Genomic DNA, 14,861 nt, shown 5'->3' on the forward strand with positions numbered 1-14,861 from the left:
CCCAAATAAAATGTAACTTCTGCAGATTACAAAACATGTTCTTCAGTTAAACATTATTCTTTTCTGAAATCAATATTTCTAATTCTCTCTTCCATAATAAATACAATTTGTAATCGTTTTAATTTATAATTTTTATTTCAATTTATTCGCTCATTTCGATTTGTATGATTTTTCGTTTTTATATAATTTCAGTATGAATATTATATACTCGTATTATATTCCCGATGTGTTTGGGTGTATGTATATTTATATATGTATATGTAGGTATAGGCTTGTATTATATAATAATAACTCGTTCTTATTAGCTAGGGGGCCTAAGCATAATTTCAAAATTTCCTCATAATAGAAAAACAATATGCAATTATATGTATGTATATTATGTATAGGTGAATATACAAACAATAAACATTTTCTCTATGTTAAATAGCTTCCTTGACGCGCATCCGCACACATTTAGAAAAAAAAAATCAATCAAAATTTTAAAAAACCGAGATAGCCATAGCCGCCACTGGATATTAAAATTTGTTGGTCTAATTGGTATAATTGTTTTTCGAGTATTTCCGAATGTTGTTTTTCGTTTTTGGTGCGTATAAAATTATTTAAACAATTTTGAATAATAAATATATAACAGTAATAAAGTTTAAAATTATAACAAAAAACCATTGCTTGTGTTTTTGTTTCAGGAAGGGGCCGGGAGTGTTGCAGATGCCGTCGATGATTAGCAGATAAAAACACTACTGGCTGCATAGGAAAGGAATTGTGGGGCCAACAACAAAATGTTTTATATTTAAAAAATAAATAATAGATAGGTAATAGGGTAATAGATAGGGCAAGCCCAAGCTGAAGCTGCGGATGCGGATCTTAATAATGCGCTTGCACAATTGGCTCGTTTAACTAGTTTACAATTAAATTAAGTTCAGTCGTCGTCTTCGTGGTCCTCGTCGCCGCATTCGCTGCCAGTGTGGTCGCAGCTCCGCTATCGACACCTTTGTTTGTGGTGGAACGATGGCGGCGGCGACGGTTTTGTGCCTGTCACTTTTTGGTGGAAAACAATTTGCTTAGATCCGCGTTTTGATTGCTGTCCATGATGTCCGCTGCTGTCTTTGTTTTAGGCTGCATGGGTGGCAGATTGGCAATTTGGATTTCATGGCGGAACAATTGATTGACACTGCGGCCAACTAATTGGGCAGTAAGCTTCTTGAATATATCTTTCTTGGCACGATCCACCTTGTTGCCCTTAACGGGCGCCACAGAGATTTTCTCGTCGAATTTTTGTATATCAGCCGCATTAACACTGGGAATGTGCTGCAATACCTCGGTCAGAATGGGAAATTTTGGACGTAGCAGTTCATAGAACTGAACACCGAGCGTGACCAAACCAGACTGATTTGCATCGTGCTGACCATGCACCTGCATACCCTGAAGGACAGCTGTGAAGGCACTTACCGCCTTGTTCTCATCCATGAGCTGCTCAGCGGCCAGGAAGCGCATGACAGGCGCCGCAATATTAACCGCCTTCATACTGCACATACCATCGTTCCAGGCAATCGCATTAAGCAGCGTCATCAGTATGTAATTACTCATCATGGTATTGCGCAACAGCTTTCCACCGAGATCGCTGATAATGTCAGAGAGCAGAGCCGACTGGGAGGCACGCGATTGGGGCACACTATCCATGGAATGTTCCTCGTTCTCCATGGCCACATCGTTGCCTACTCCTCCAACGACATGGGCAACGCCGCTGCCCGAACGATCCACGCCGCCCACATGATCGGCTCCGATTTGGCCACCCACTAACGCAATTTTTAACACATCCAGATACTCACGTGTCAGCGTCCGATTCAGCTGATCCTCGAGCACCTCTTGTGTGTCATTGACCTCGCCATTTAACTGGCCGGACTCGTACAGCGATGATATGTACACCCAACGGCGGGTTAGACGCTCGCACATTAGTGGCGTTATGTGGGCAAACAACGGCACTAGAACACTGTCGTAGAAGCAAGGCGGGCAGGAGTAGACGAAGGGCTTGAAGAACACCCGAATGATTGGGCGCAAGCGGTAGTCGGGTATAATGTCTATGCAGCTGAACACATTGCTTATGATTACATCCGCCAGGCCCACCAACTGATATAGGTCGCGACCCAGTGATGGTCCTGCCGATCCCATCAAATGGTAGCAGCCCTCCGTCACCATCGCCATGAATGTTTGCATTTTCTCAAAGGGCGTCGGATCACTCTTAATGGTGGTGTCCAGAGGATCAGCTGGTATGGCGCATACACCCATTAGTAGCTTCTTTTCGTGCTCCAGCATACCGTGTATGTTGCGATAACTGCAAAAATATCAATGTTTACCTTAGGATTTTCCATTTAACAAACTTAAAGCTTTAAATGTTGAATTAACAAGTAAAAAAGCTAAAGTCGGGTGTCCCGACTTTGAAATACTCTGTACATATGTTTACAATAATTATAGAAAATAAAAAAAATTAAGAAAATAAAAAAAAATTTGATCGATTTTACCTCTCTCGGTATTCGAACTCACGTAAAGGGTTTATAATTGCACATTAACATAGCAATTGCGTCTGTGTGAGTGTATGTATGCCTATGCGCATCTATTCGTGTCTGTGTAAGCATTTTCGCAGTCAACCAAATAGCAACATCAACAACAGCCGCGGGCAGCGCTTGAGCAGCGCTGCAGCAGCAAATATATTTATGGCTATAACTTCTTGTTAAATCGGTCTATCATAGTGAAACTTAGCATACGGACACATAATAACTAACTGGGGGTATTTGCAAAATTTTAGTTCGAAATTCCAAGAATTACGGGAGTTACGATTTGTGGGGTAGAGGGGGGAGGGAGGGAAATTCCAAAATATACATTTTCTGCGTATTCACATAAGGACTAAAATTTGGTGTTCCTAGGTCTTATAGTCTCCGAGATATAGGCGATTATACGAATGGAAAATCGGGAAAACCCCCATAGGGGGAAGTGGGGGGGAAAATCAAAAAAATAAAACAAACTCGTATAGAATACACACATAACGCATCTTTGTGCAAAATTTGGTGTCTCTATCTCTTATAGTCTCTGAGATCCAGGTGTTCATACGGACGGACAGACGGACAGACAGGGCTAGATCGACTCGTCTCGTCATGCTGATCAAGAATATATATACTTTGTGGGGTCTGCCACGCCTCCTTCTGCCTGTTACATTTTTCAGCTCCCGCAAACCTAATATACTTCTGTACATTTCATGTACAGAGTATAAAAACTATGTATGTTCTTCAATATTCGCAAAACTTACCCTTCGGACAGCGCCGCTAACGCCTCTGGTCTGAAGAGCTCATTGAGCACCCGCATCAACGACAGCAGATGGGAGAGTAATGGCACCACGTGCTTCGTGGCCGGATTACGGCATATAGGATTGCCCAAATCAGTGCAACCAATGACGAAACCACCACGTTGTGCACGATCCGGATCATCAGGCCAGGTGCAGCGTTTCACGACCCCCAGTACTACGTGCAGTGCGTCCAGAATACGTGAACGATTTGTTAACGACGGATCATTTTCTATGGGATACACTGGTGGCTTATCTAGACCCACAAAGCGTTGGAAGTCCAAGGCCGTCTTGAAGGCTTCGCCAAAAGCCAACCATTCGGATCGTTTCTCCTGAACAATATGCTCAACGAAGGCAGTCTGGCGATTGAAGTCACAAAAGTGGTTTGATATTAAGATGAGGGCCTCCTGAAGCATAGTGCGCACCAACCGGCACAGATTATGCTGGTTGGGCTCCTTGAGCAGGCACTCAACATTCGTATTGATCTGATCGAAGACTGGCAGCAACAGTAGCGGATATTTGTGGGCCAATTTGACAAGCAGAGAGGCGGCATGTCGTTGCAGATTCTTCACCGACTTTATTTGCACCTTCTCTAACTGATTAGATGGCTTGAGCACCAACGCACGAAAGATTTTGTCGAGGACACGTGGTAGCAACGTCACTCCGCTCATGGCTACACAATTGTTCGGAGTTATCTGGCACGAGGACATGCTTAGGAACACAAACAGTGCCGATATGCAGGACAGCAATATGGAATAGATGAGCGGATTAGTTGTTTCCAGCTTCAGGCATTCCTCTAAAAGCCGCAGACCCGATGGCACCGACGGCCGTTCCGCTACTAGCAAAATGCGACTCAGCACACCATCGATGACACATACTAAGGCATCCCACTCCAAATAAATGGGATCTAGAACACTGCAGGTGACATTGCCGGTTTCGGTAAGGGCATTGCGCAAACGCTGCTGTAGCCACTGCTCACAATACCCATAGGTGACCAACGGCTGCACAAGAGTGGCCTGCCGAAAGATCTCAAGGAAGTCGGTGCGACAGCGAAAGAAATAAACGGCAAACTCCTCCTCGCTATCGTACTCCATGCGAATGTATGACTCTGTGGTTACACTTGTTGCTGAGCAGTGTGTGCTAGACGTGGGATACGGCATCTTGACAATGCGTGGAGCTATTGTGTGTATCAACTTGGGAATGTAGGCGATCATGGCATAGTCTTTAGAGCAGAGGTCGTGCTTGAGCAGTAGCTGCCAGATTAGCGTCGCTCCATGAGCTACCGTTATTGATGGGTGCTGGACAAGCAGGAGCAGACACTCGAACATAATTTCAAGATGTGCAGGCCGCTGTGTAGTATCATCCTTGCCCCAGAGCACGGTCAACTGCTGCACCATGCCATTGAGTACCTGCAGTAGCTTTTTTAAGAAATTGTGCTGCTGTTCCACGGCCTGTGCTGAGCTGGTGTCGGCTGGAATTTGGCTAGCGGAAAAGATGTAGCGCAGCAGCTCCTCTGTATACAAATGCAACAGCGGCTTCCGTTCTCTCACCTGACCCTTGCGATTGGTGATTTGTGCGAGACACTCAGCGGCATTGCATTGGAATGCTTTGTCGTTCAGTAAAATGCATAGAAAATGCATTAGTTTGCCATTGCTCGACATGATGTGCTGTATGCTAACCCATTCGACAAAGCCGCTTAGTGTTAGCAGTACCATCTCGACGACACGGCTGTGAGCATTCGCCTGATGGAAGTTGCCCAGTCGCGTAGTCTCGCGAAATGCCGTCACATGTTGCTCCACCAGGCGCAAGAAGAATTCGAATATATCGGTCATATTATTGTTTAATGCCTGATACATGTCCTTGCGTCGTTGATTTGATTCTATTGTCTGCAGTAGAGCCACATCCTCGACGAGACGGAGAAAGACGAGCAGAACCAACTCCGTTTGGGCCTCGCCCTTATTGCAGGCTTGCGACAGTTCGGGCAACAGATCAGACCATTGCTGTGGCCACTCGCGCTTAATCATTTCGACAATAATGCGTGACAGTGCATCCTTTAAATGCAGCAAACTACGATCTTCTGCCGGTCCGACGCCGTTATATAGCATTTTTATGGCATTGTCTTTTATGAAGACTTTCTCCTCGTGTGTGATACAGTTCCACTTAAACTTAATTGTGTACTCAATCAACTGTAGGCCAAAATGACGTACTTGCTGATGATATTGCACCGAGTTAGCCAGAAATAGTCCGACTTGGGCGCACATGGGCGACTCCTCTTTAAACCGCTCGCAGGCCATGTAAGCTTCCAAGCGTGCCTGCTGGGGCGTCATTGGATGCAATATGAGGTCGACCGCCTTTGCCAGCTCTGCGGCAAGGGCTTCTGTGCCACCGTGCTGAGCCATATCTGCCTACCGAGTCTTCTCTCTTGGCCTCTGTAAAGAGATTAATGTGCAAATTAAAATACGTCGCGTTTTACACGAAAACTTCACTATATTTATTTAAATTGTATTTTTTTGAAGTTTTAAATTACCTGCCCGTGAGCTACCTCTGGCCTTTGTATTCTTTCTGCACCTTAATGCTTCTTTTCGGGCCACCGCACGTTCTTTCACTGTCAATTTTTGTTGTTGTTGTGTGTGGATTTGCTCAATTTTTTGCCAATGCGGTTAGGGCCAGACTTTTGCGAATATTTGTAGAACTCCTAATGATGCCGAATACAACAATATATTTAATATTTACAAAAAGTTTAATGTTGTGCTTAGGCCAACAAAAATTCATTTACAATGGAAACATTTCACATTTATGCTTGGATTCAATAAAATGGTGTATTATTCCGGCAATTCTGTCGCGTTTAGAACAATGTGCAATGGGGTCTAGGATTTCATCAGACATTTCCCAGCACTATTGTGAATTAAGTGCTGCCACTTTTATTGCCAATCATGTAATGTTCCGGCCCATTACGAAATGTCAACGAATCAAACATTTCCTAGCAAAAACAACAAAACTAAAAAGGAAAAAAGTGCTTATGCAAGTTTCTGATTCGATGGTGTTATGTATGTAGCAAGCACTAGGCTTATAGCGCAAATAAATGTTAACCTTAAGCAGACATTTCTTGCTTTTCAACACTCTTCTTCAACAGCGTCTCATTAAAAATCAACAACATACACTACTTCTGCAACCGTCAACAACGGAGATGGAAAATCTTATTGTTAGTTTCGTGTTTTCTAATATTTTGCGTAATAAAAAGTATCGCTACGGCAGAGCAGTAAATATTTGTATATTTTTTTTACCGGGAGAAAATTGCATTAGGATATCAAAAAACTGAAGAATCAAATAATTTGACGTTTAAGTACTGTTTACCATATTACACTGAGGAATAATTAAAATAAATATTCAGATTAGCAATAAAAGAAAACATAATATATGTAAAATTAAATTTCTACAATATCAATTCCTGAAGCACCACTGGGATGTTATATCAACTTTATAACAATTCGTTATTTTTTTCACTCACAGTAGCTATAAACTTGATTGCATGTGTTTCTCTATTTACATTAGATTTTACTTAACCAATGTTCTTAACAAATTATGAAGTAAATCCGCTTGTTTTTATCTTAGGAACTTAGTTACCAATAGATAATTAAAAAAGAATTGGAAAGAGTTTGTTTTATTTATAATTTACCACTGGAAAATGCCTTACTTCACAGCATTGAATACAAGATAAATTTAAATGAATTGTTGTAGTATAGATCGAGTCTTAAAATTTAATTAATTTTAAAGAACTGAATTTTGATGTAGTTTTGTTTTTTAATAAAGCTATAACAAGTTACAATAGTTTCAGAGGTTCTAGCACCTGTACATTTTAAATAAATGACATTGCTTTCACGGATAGCACTGTTTCAAATTTCAGTTAAAGTAACACATATTTAAGTTCGGTACTTTCCTTGTAAAAATTACTTAACAAATTTACGCCATTCTGTTCTCACTCATTTTTAACAAACCTTGGTTCAGCAAATACTATAATAGAACGCGAGAATCATGCTAAATAACCACCTTTGGAGTGCACACGGTTTTGAAAGGCTACTCTGGTAAAAATTAATGTGGTAAACAGGGACATGTGGCTCAGGTAATGTGCTGAACAACGCATATTGTAATTTTATTAAATATTTTAAATTCAACAGCACAAGACGTTGCACAACACTATTAAAATGAAGGGCAGCTTACCATTCCTTTAGCAGGAGTTTTAAGCACAGAACGCAGCGACACAGACTTTTTAGAGACAATCAACATATGCATTAAATTATATAGTTACCATTTTCAAAAAACTTGTTAGCGTTTTTGGCCATTTATTTGTTTAGGCCTTTGGGTCTAAAGTAAGTTAATTGGCAGGAAAAAAAGTAGTGACCGGCATACATATGTGGTGAAATGTCAAATTAATCGTGAGCGATAGGTATTATTAGTAAAAGTAATAAAAATATATTAAAAATGGACTGGTATGAAATTAAATTGAACAGCAACCGGTCCGCAAAATTCCCAGAACGTGCTTTGCCCGGCGGCAAACCGGACCCAGATGGTAAGTCTTTTAGGCAGAATTTTGAAGAGATTTCGCAAATTAAATACACAACAATCGCATTGGAATTTAAGGAATTTACATTGGTGGCATCATTTATGACGAAAAATGGGGTTGGATTACGCGCCAATACTCGTCTGACGCTACACTACTCATATGTTGGCTGGACACTGGAGACTGGGTTGCCAGACACACATTTACGAATGAACGCGGCGACTCCGAACGTTGCAATATTCGGTGCGTCGAGGAGATCTCCTCTAAACATGAGAAATTAAAGCTTCTAGGTGTTTGTGTCGAAACGTGGGATCTGCCCGACGCGCGCCCAAGCGACAGTCGACGCGTTAAAATGCACATAGCCATCTATTCGCCCACATACAAGCAAGTGTTGCGCTTTGTCCAAGTGGATGGCCTCCATGTGAGCACTCTCACATGCATCGATTATGAAGTCTGCCGTCACACGTGTCTGGAACTGTTCGATGGTTGCCTGGCCATAGGTACAGATGAGGGGACTGTTCTGCTAATGGACATGAATTTTCAACATATACTTGATTCACGCAATCGCAATATACTTTTGCCCGCCAATAAAATTAAGTGCGCCAACATTAAGCGTATAAGCCCTTTCGCTTTAGATGAAACATCATTGTCACGTTGCAGAAAGGATGACGAGCACTTGGTGCTCGAAATGAGTGGTAAGGTTACACCTTAACCATCAGAGTCACTAAATCTAAACTCTGTCTCTCTTGATATCGCCAGGTCCGCAGCCCAAAAGCGCTGTACGGTGCCTAGTGCCTGTTGAGATGATATCGAGCATAGCTGCTGGTCTGAACGATGGCCGCATTGCAATATACGATCTGAACACATTTAAGTTAATCTCCGTGGTAAAAGCACCTGAAGAGGAACTTCAGATGGCAGCTGAACGCCTTTGCTGCATTGTGCCGCAAGATGATCCAGCGCCCTGCTTTTATATATGCGCTATGTACAGCAATGGTGATAGTCTAACAACAGCACTACATTCCGTGTTCTACCAACGCTCCCGCGTCGATTCTCAAAGCAATAGCATGCGTTATGAGGTAAGTCTAATACCAATTAAATTTAAGAAGCTTTTAATATATGGATATACAAACATATCTAATACCTTTCAAACAGCGTGTTCTCACCTGCTCTACGCGTCTACGCTTGCTGCTAGATAGCAGTTACCCGGCCGCTATAAACTGCAACGTAGTCTCCACCGGCCCACGTTCCGGCGACAACGGCGTTATTCTGGTCGCTCTTAGCTGGTATTCGCCAGCTGAGCGTAAAAGCAAACTTGTCCTATTTGACATTAATCAATGGTATAAGGAGGCGCTGCCCAGCACCATACGTCCGGTTAATAAAAACGTGTATATGGCGGGATACATACTGAATGGATTGACCACGGGTCTGGCGTTATTTCTAAAATCCTCCTCTATCAGTCATTTCAAGGCCATGCAGCGCTACGATGAGCATTTACATCCAAGTGCCCTGACTTTTGGTAAGTTGTAAACAATTTTGTAACACCAGTCAATCAAATGTTTGTATACATTATTCCAAATAAGAGGCATTAACTCCTACCTTAGTCCCTTTCCTGGAATCCTGGAATCTGCTGATTGAGCAACCATTTTTCCCTGAAGAAATGAGATCGTTTTTCAGTGTAGCTCCCCACTGGTGGTTTCATTCGATGCTGCAAAACTTTCAAAAAATTTAAAATATTGAAATATCATTGCATTTTAAAATTTATTTCGCAGAGTGTTCGCTTCTGACCATTAAAGGCTGTGATTATTATACGCATGAAGGTGTACAGCAGCGGTTCCTGAACATGCTGGGATGTCAGAATGCTTCGTTATTTCTCAATCCTCAGCCTTGTCACGACGAAATAATGCGCCTTCGTCTGATTCCTCAGTTCTGTGAGCTAAATCCGGATGCTACATTTTCCAAGGTATTGCCCATGTCTCTCTCTCTCTCTCTCTTTCTCTATCTCTCTCGCTCTATCTGTATTTTGTCTTCTCTGTCGTTTTTATTGTCATTTTGTTAATGGCTGTTGACATTTTGTTGATCTTTACAGAGCGCCATGTACGAAGTGATATTGTCGGTTGCACTGGAAAACAGTTGCATTGGCTTGTTGAACGATTGTGCCAGGAGGTGGATGGATGGCAGCTACCTCTGTGACAAGCGCGATCCCACAGAGCTCTCTTTATCGACACTTACAAACTGGATAGTGAAACGGGCATCCCAAATCAAAACGCGCTCCATTGAAATTTTTCAGGAAATATTTGATCACGGTGGCTATCGGCTCGACGACGCTGAGCGGAAGGAGTTTCAGGATCTATCGTGGCAGCTTCGTCAATTAAAAAATGTGCAGGAAAAGATTGTCAATATGGGCAAGGGAATACTGACGAAAAAATGTATGTTTTCTGCATGATCCGTGATATAGAATACTAATTATTAACTTTTTTATTGACAGTGCTCAACGATCTAGTCGACGTGGAGAAAGCCATTGGCGTGGTCTTCGAATATCAGCGTGTACTCTTTTGGTTCGTAGATCGTGACGTGTTTCCTGAGATTCAGGATGGTGCAGAAGTTGGAAACCGACCTTTGGAGCTAATTCGCAACTTCTACGGGCGACGTCGAACCGAGTTGGCCAAATTGCCAAGAGACATTGACGGTAGAAGTGGAAGTACGCTGTACATTGATGCGCTGCTAAAACATAGATCCTTTGGAGAAGGATTGCGTGAGCATTGGCTACAGAATGGTGGCGATGGTCTCTATCCGCCTACGTCGCTGAAGGCCATGTTGTACGTAATGCTCACACAGGAGGAACAGCTCGAACAAAAACACGAAATCATCCTATACTTTTTGCTTGATCTCAATGAGCAATTGGGTTACAATGGATCGATTGCCATGGATTTTGAAACGGCATTTCGCGTTAGTGAGAATTTGCGTAGATCTGTAAAATCCTTTTGGCATTTGGATCACGGAAACTATAAGGTAAATAATGAACAAACGCATTTGCAAATTCATTGACTCACATGCAATCATCTTTCATATTTAGGAAGCTGCCAATGAGTTGTTTGGTGCCTGCACCAGAATTCGACACTACCAGGAGTGGCAAGTGAAACTGCTAATCGATGTGCTGTTAGCCCATAAAGCCGTCAACCTGGCTGCCCAGGTAGTGAACCTGCCTCCAGGAAACGTGTCTCCGCTGCTGCGTCTGCGCGTCCTACTGGCCAATAACAATATGTCAGATGCATTTTGTCATGCGCGTCTATACGACGACGATGACGGTCAGACGCTGCTTGAACGATTTTTCCGCCATTGCATAAGCAACCGTAAATATAAAGTCCTTGCAGAGCTATTTCTGCGTGAGCACGAGCAAAGGCTTGTCTATCGGCTGCTAAGCGAAAGCAAATCGAAGGATGCTGACTGTGTTCAGCTTATCTTGCTGCTGAAAAGGTCAAAGTATATCGAGGCTGTTTCTTTTATGGATAAGATCGCAGCGGAGCCCAACAATGGAGAGTCTTCCAAAGATATTGTGACCGCTGGCAGTAACTACTATGACGTCTCGAACACGATTTTATCAGCTTACAGAGCCACAATGGCGCCAGTCACTCGAAATATTGCAGACACGTATTTCAACATAAAGGACAGACTCGATCCATCCCAGCTAGAAAACAAATCACCGGTCCCCTTCAGCTGTCAGCTCGTAAAACAGAATGCCAACAAGATGCTGGGTGGTATATTTCAAAGCTCCGCTTTGAGCGTACATTGGGCGACTCGGTATCAGGGCGATAGCGCGATGATAAGCACTGATAATGTTCCTTTCTTGCGCCATCCACAATACGGAATGAGTGCGTGTCCAGAGGTGGCGCCGAGTCGACATGTGGTGCGTCCCACGCCTTTTGTGGACACAGAGAAACGACAGCGTGATTTAGAGGAGGAGGGAGAGGTGCCAGTCCAGAGAAATATGCAGCCAAGCAAGCGTAGGCGTTTGCTCGGCGATGAGATCAAGCATGTCCACGAACAATACACAAAAAAACTAACTATGACCAACCAGCCGAGCAATTCTTTTAGTTCGGCCACGTCTGTGTTAGGATACTGCCCGCTGCCTCCACCTGCGCAACCACCAATACTGAAACGGCGTCCAATTGACAATACCGTTGTCACAGCAGATGAGAGACAGGGCGAGGAAATGGAGGTGGACAGCGATTCGCAAGGTGCCGATGAAATTATTCTAGAAATTGAACCTGCCGTCTCGGACAGCGATCAACTGCAGGCTTCAGAACAACTTGAGACGCCCATACAAAACAAATCAAAAGGCAATCGGACCCTATCACCATCAGCTTCTCTCTCGGATTCCGAGTATCTATCACCACTGTCTTCGGCCAATGTCTCATTTGCGAGTCCACCGCATCGTCAATATTCTGGACCAAAGCCACGTATCTCGCTGCTGGAGGTGCGCGAACCCATAGAGCAGACGACGGCAGCGACTAGCAGCGAGCAGGCTAGCAGCGGCATTGGCAGCTTTGAGCAACCGGAAGGTGCCTTGCATGTGGCCAATACCGTTTCCTTGCGACCCGGAGAGTTTGTTCCCATGGTGTGCTCCTCAAAGATGCATGATAGCGGTCTTTCGCACGCCAAAATGTCGGAGCGCACTACCATATGCGTAAATACGCTGAGTTCCAACCTTTTGCGAGAACCAAGCTCTTTGGCAGAGCCGAGCAGTGAGTACCGCTTGCTAGAGAGTGCTACTAACTGGGAAGCGGTAGCGCAACCAGTCCAAATGCTGAACACTACACTGGGGATGTCAAGCTACGATCTGACTACGCTAGATGCAACGCATGCGGTGCAACCAGCCCCCGAAAGCGATGTGGAGGAAGTAGCTCTAGAGTCGTCTAATGCTCCAATGGAAGAATTTTATTATGAAGAGCGCGTCAGCACTCATTCTCCCAATGAGATGGTAGAGGAGCAGGACTTGGATTATAACTGCTTGTCTACAGAAGAACTTGAGCCTAGAGAGCGCGTGCCCTCGTCCAGCTTCAGTCTGTGCAGCGACATATTGGAGTCGTCGTCATCTGAGGGGGACAATCGGCGAACCACGAGCCAATTGCAGGACGATCGCATGTATTGCATAGTTGCCGACTCGACCGGCTCAATCACCACCTCGCGTTCCGTCACCCACACTCCCACATCGTTTCTGCCCAGCGATACAAATGTTTCGCAGAACTCAAGTCCACGCGATGCACATGGGGCTGGCGATCGTTCCCCTAGGTCCCTTTATGGCGCCAATAGCTTGGAGACGGTAAACGATCTGGACACCACGAAGGGTTCGCTGGAAGACGAGGAGGAGGATGATGATTGCGTGATCGCGTTAGATGGTACCGAAGTGCGGAGCTATGTGCCGCGTCCGTCACAAACCGCCGAATGTAGCAGTGCCGAATTGTTTGCATTTAAGGATGAGCGCAAAGAGGAGGCCGAGGGAAAAGTACAATCGCCAGAGGATGGCACGGCCAACAGTGACTCTGTCATGGTCCACATGGACAGCAATGACGGTCACGCAGGCAGTAGTGGCGGCACTCAACAGGCCATGGAGGAGGGTGCTTTGACTCTCTCAAATGACGCTGCCTCCAGCAATGCTTCTGTGGCCACAGTTGCGTTCAGCGAAAACAAGCAGCTGCTGACCGATGGTGACGGAATGCAAGCCGAAGAATCAACTGATTCCAAGGCTGTCAATTTCGAGCCCAATGCAGCCAACGAAGCAGATGACAGCAAGGACCCCGATATTGCAAACGCAAGTGAAGATACTGCTGTTGATGCGTCTGGGCCTAAGGATACGTCAAAAGCCCGGAATCGGCGTAGCAACTCTGCACCGCCTGAGTCTGAGAGCAGTGGACCACGGCGCTATGCGCTACGTGCCCATGCTCCCATTGACTATGCCGAAAAACGCAAACGGCGTTTGAGCAACGACTCCGATGACATGTCGCTAGAGAGCGGTACCAGCTCAAAGACAAGTAGGGGTTCTACGCCACTAGTTTCGACACCCAAGCCACGCAAGCCAAAGCCAACTAAGAAGTTGCTCGAGGTGATCGAAGAGGACGAACATGAGTTGTCTATCAGCGTGCCCCTCAAACGTTCACAAACGCGTCTCAATCTCACAGTCGATAGCGAAGCCGAGAAAACGCCAGTTAGCTCTCGCCGTAGGCGAGCAACTTCCGTAAGTGCCGATCAGGATACCCCGCCAGCACGCCCGTTGCATAAACTTCGTAGCAATAGCGAGTCGTCGTTGGCTGCCGGCACGAAGCCACCGACACGAGCCCGCAGGAGAATCTCGCAGGATGAACAGGCCCCTCCGCCTTTGGCGGGTACCGAGGAAAGCGACGTGGTAGTAAAAACACGACCGAAGCGGGTTTTAAGACCACGCACTAAGAGCGTCTCCTTAGAGCCAGAGGCCAGTGGTTCCAAAACACCCGAGAGCTCAACACATATGACACGTATAAGTGGGCGTGGTCGCAAGCATTGATAGCATTATAAACGAATATTTAACACCCTTGTTTTTACCACTCAAGAATCGTGCTCCCAAAAAAGCAAAAACATCTAAATTGTTGACAAAAAAAAAATGTACACCGTTCTGGAGCAACATGCGCATAAAAATAAGAGTTTTGAAATTATGTTTTTTGTTAATTCAGTAGAGAGTTGGTGAAATTAAATGTTTTCAAAGAGTTAAAACCGTTTGTATGTGTCTCATTTGTTGAAGAAAAGGGAAATGACGCACTATCCGGAAAAGATTTGCAAGAAATATAGGCAATGGCCAATTTGTAAAACTTTTGGATAACATCTGAAATCATCTAAAAAGAAGGGACCGAATGTAAATAAATGTATTTTTAAATCTTACGAAAACTGTACTGGAGCGAGAAATCTGAATGAGATATCCAACTTAGTAATAAACGTTTTCAA

The 14,861-nt window shown here is 44.3% G+C and overlaps 2 protein-coding genes across 2 annotated transcripts; one reads left to right on the forward strand and one right to left on the reverse strand.

The window, feature by feature from the left end:
• Positions 1-216: 216 nt before the first annotated feature.
• LOC115627187 (exportin-5) lies at positions 217-6,123 on the reverse strand. The gene is made up of 3 exons (XM_030522790.1): positions 5,859-6,123; positions 3,299-5,760; positions 217-2,329 (listed from the first exon to the last, which is right to left on the reverse strand). Exons 2-3 carry the CDS (start codon positions 5,728-5,730, stop codon positions 1,033-1,035), a joined length of 3,729 nt encoding a protein of 1,242 aa, XP_030378650.1. The 5' UTR covers positions 5,731-5,760; positions 5,859-6,123; the 3' UTR covers positions 217-1,032.
• Positions 6,124-7,409: 1,286 nt separating this feature from the next.
• On the forward strand, positions 7,410-14,633 carry LOC115627112 (protein ELYS homolog). The gene is made up of 9 exons (XM_030522678.1): positions 7,410-7,451; positions 7,507-7,898; positions 7,970-8,584; positions 8,649-8,965; positions 9,042-9,405; positions 9,659-9,849; positions 9,976-10,315; positions 10,375-10,898; positions 10,963-14,633. Exons 2-9 carry the CDS (start codon positions 7,811-7,813, stop codon positions 14,425-14,427), a joined length of 5,904 nt encoding a protein of 1,967 aa, XP_030378538.1. The 5' UTR covers positions 7,410-7,451; positions 7,507-7,810; the 3' UTR covers positions 14,428-14,633.
• Positions 14,634-14,861: the final 228 nt, after the last annotated feature.

This window comes from Scaptodrosophila lebanonensis, unplaced genomic scaffold, assembly GCF_003285725.1.
Source record: "Scaptodrosophila lebanonensis strain 11010-0011.00,11010-0021.00 unplaced genomic scaffold, SlebRS2 tig00000092-arrow-pilon, whole genome shotgun sequence".
NCBI lineage: Eukaryota > Metazoa > Arthropoda > Insecta > Diptera > Drosophilidae > Scaptodrosophila > Scaptodrosophila lebanonensis.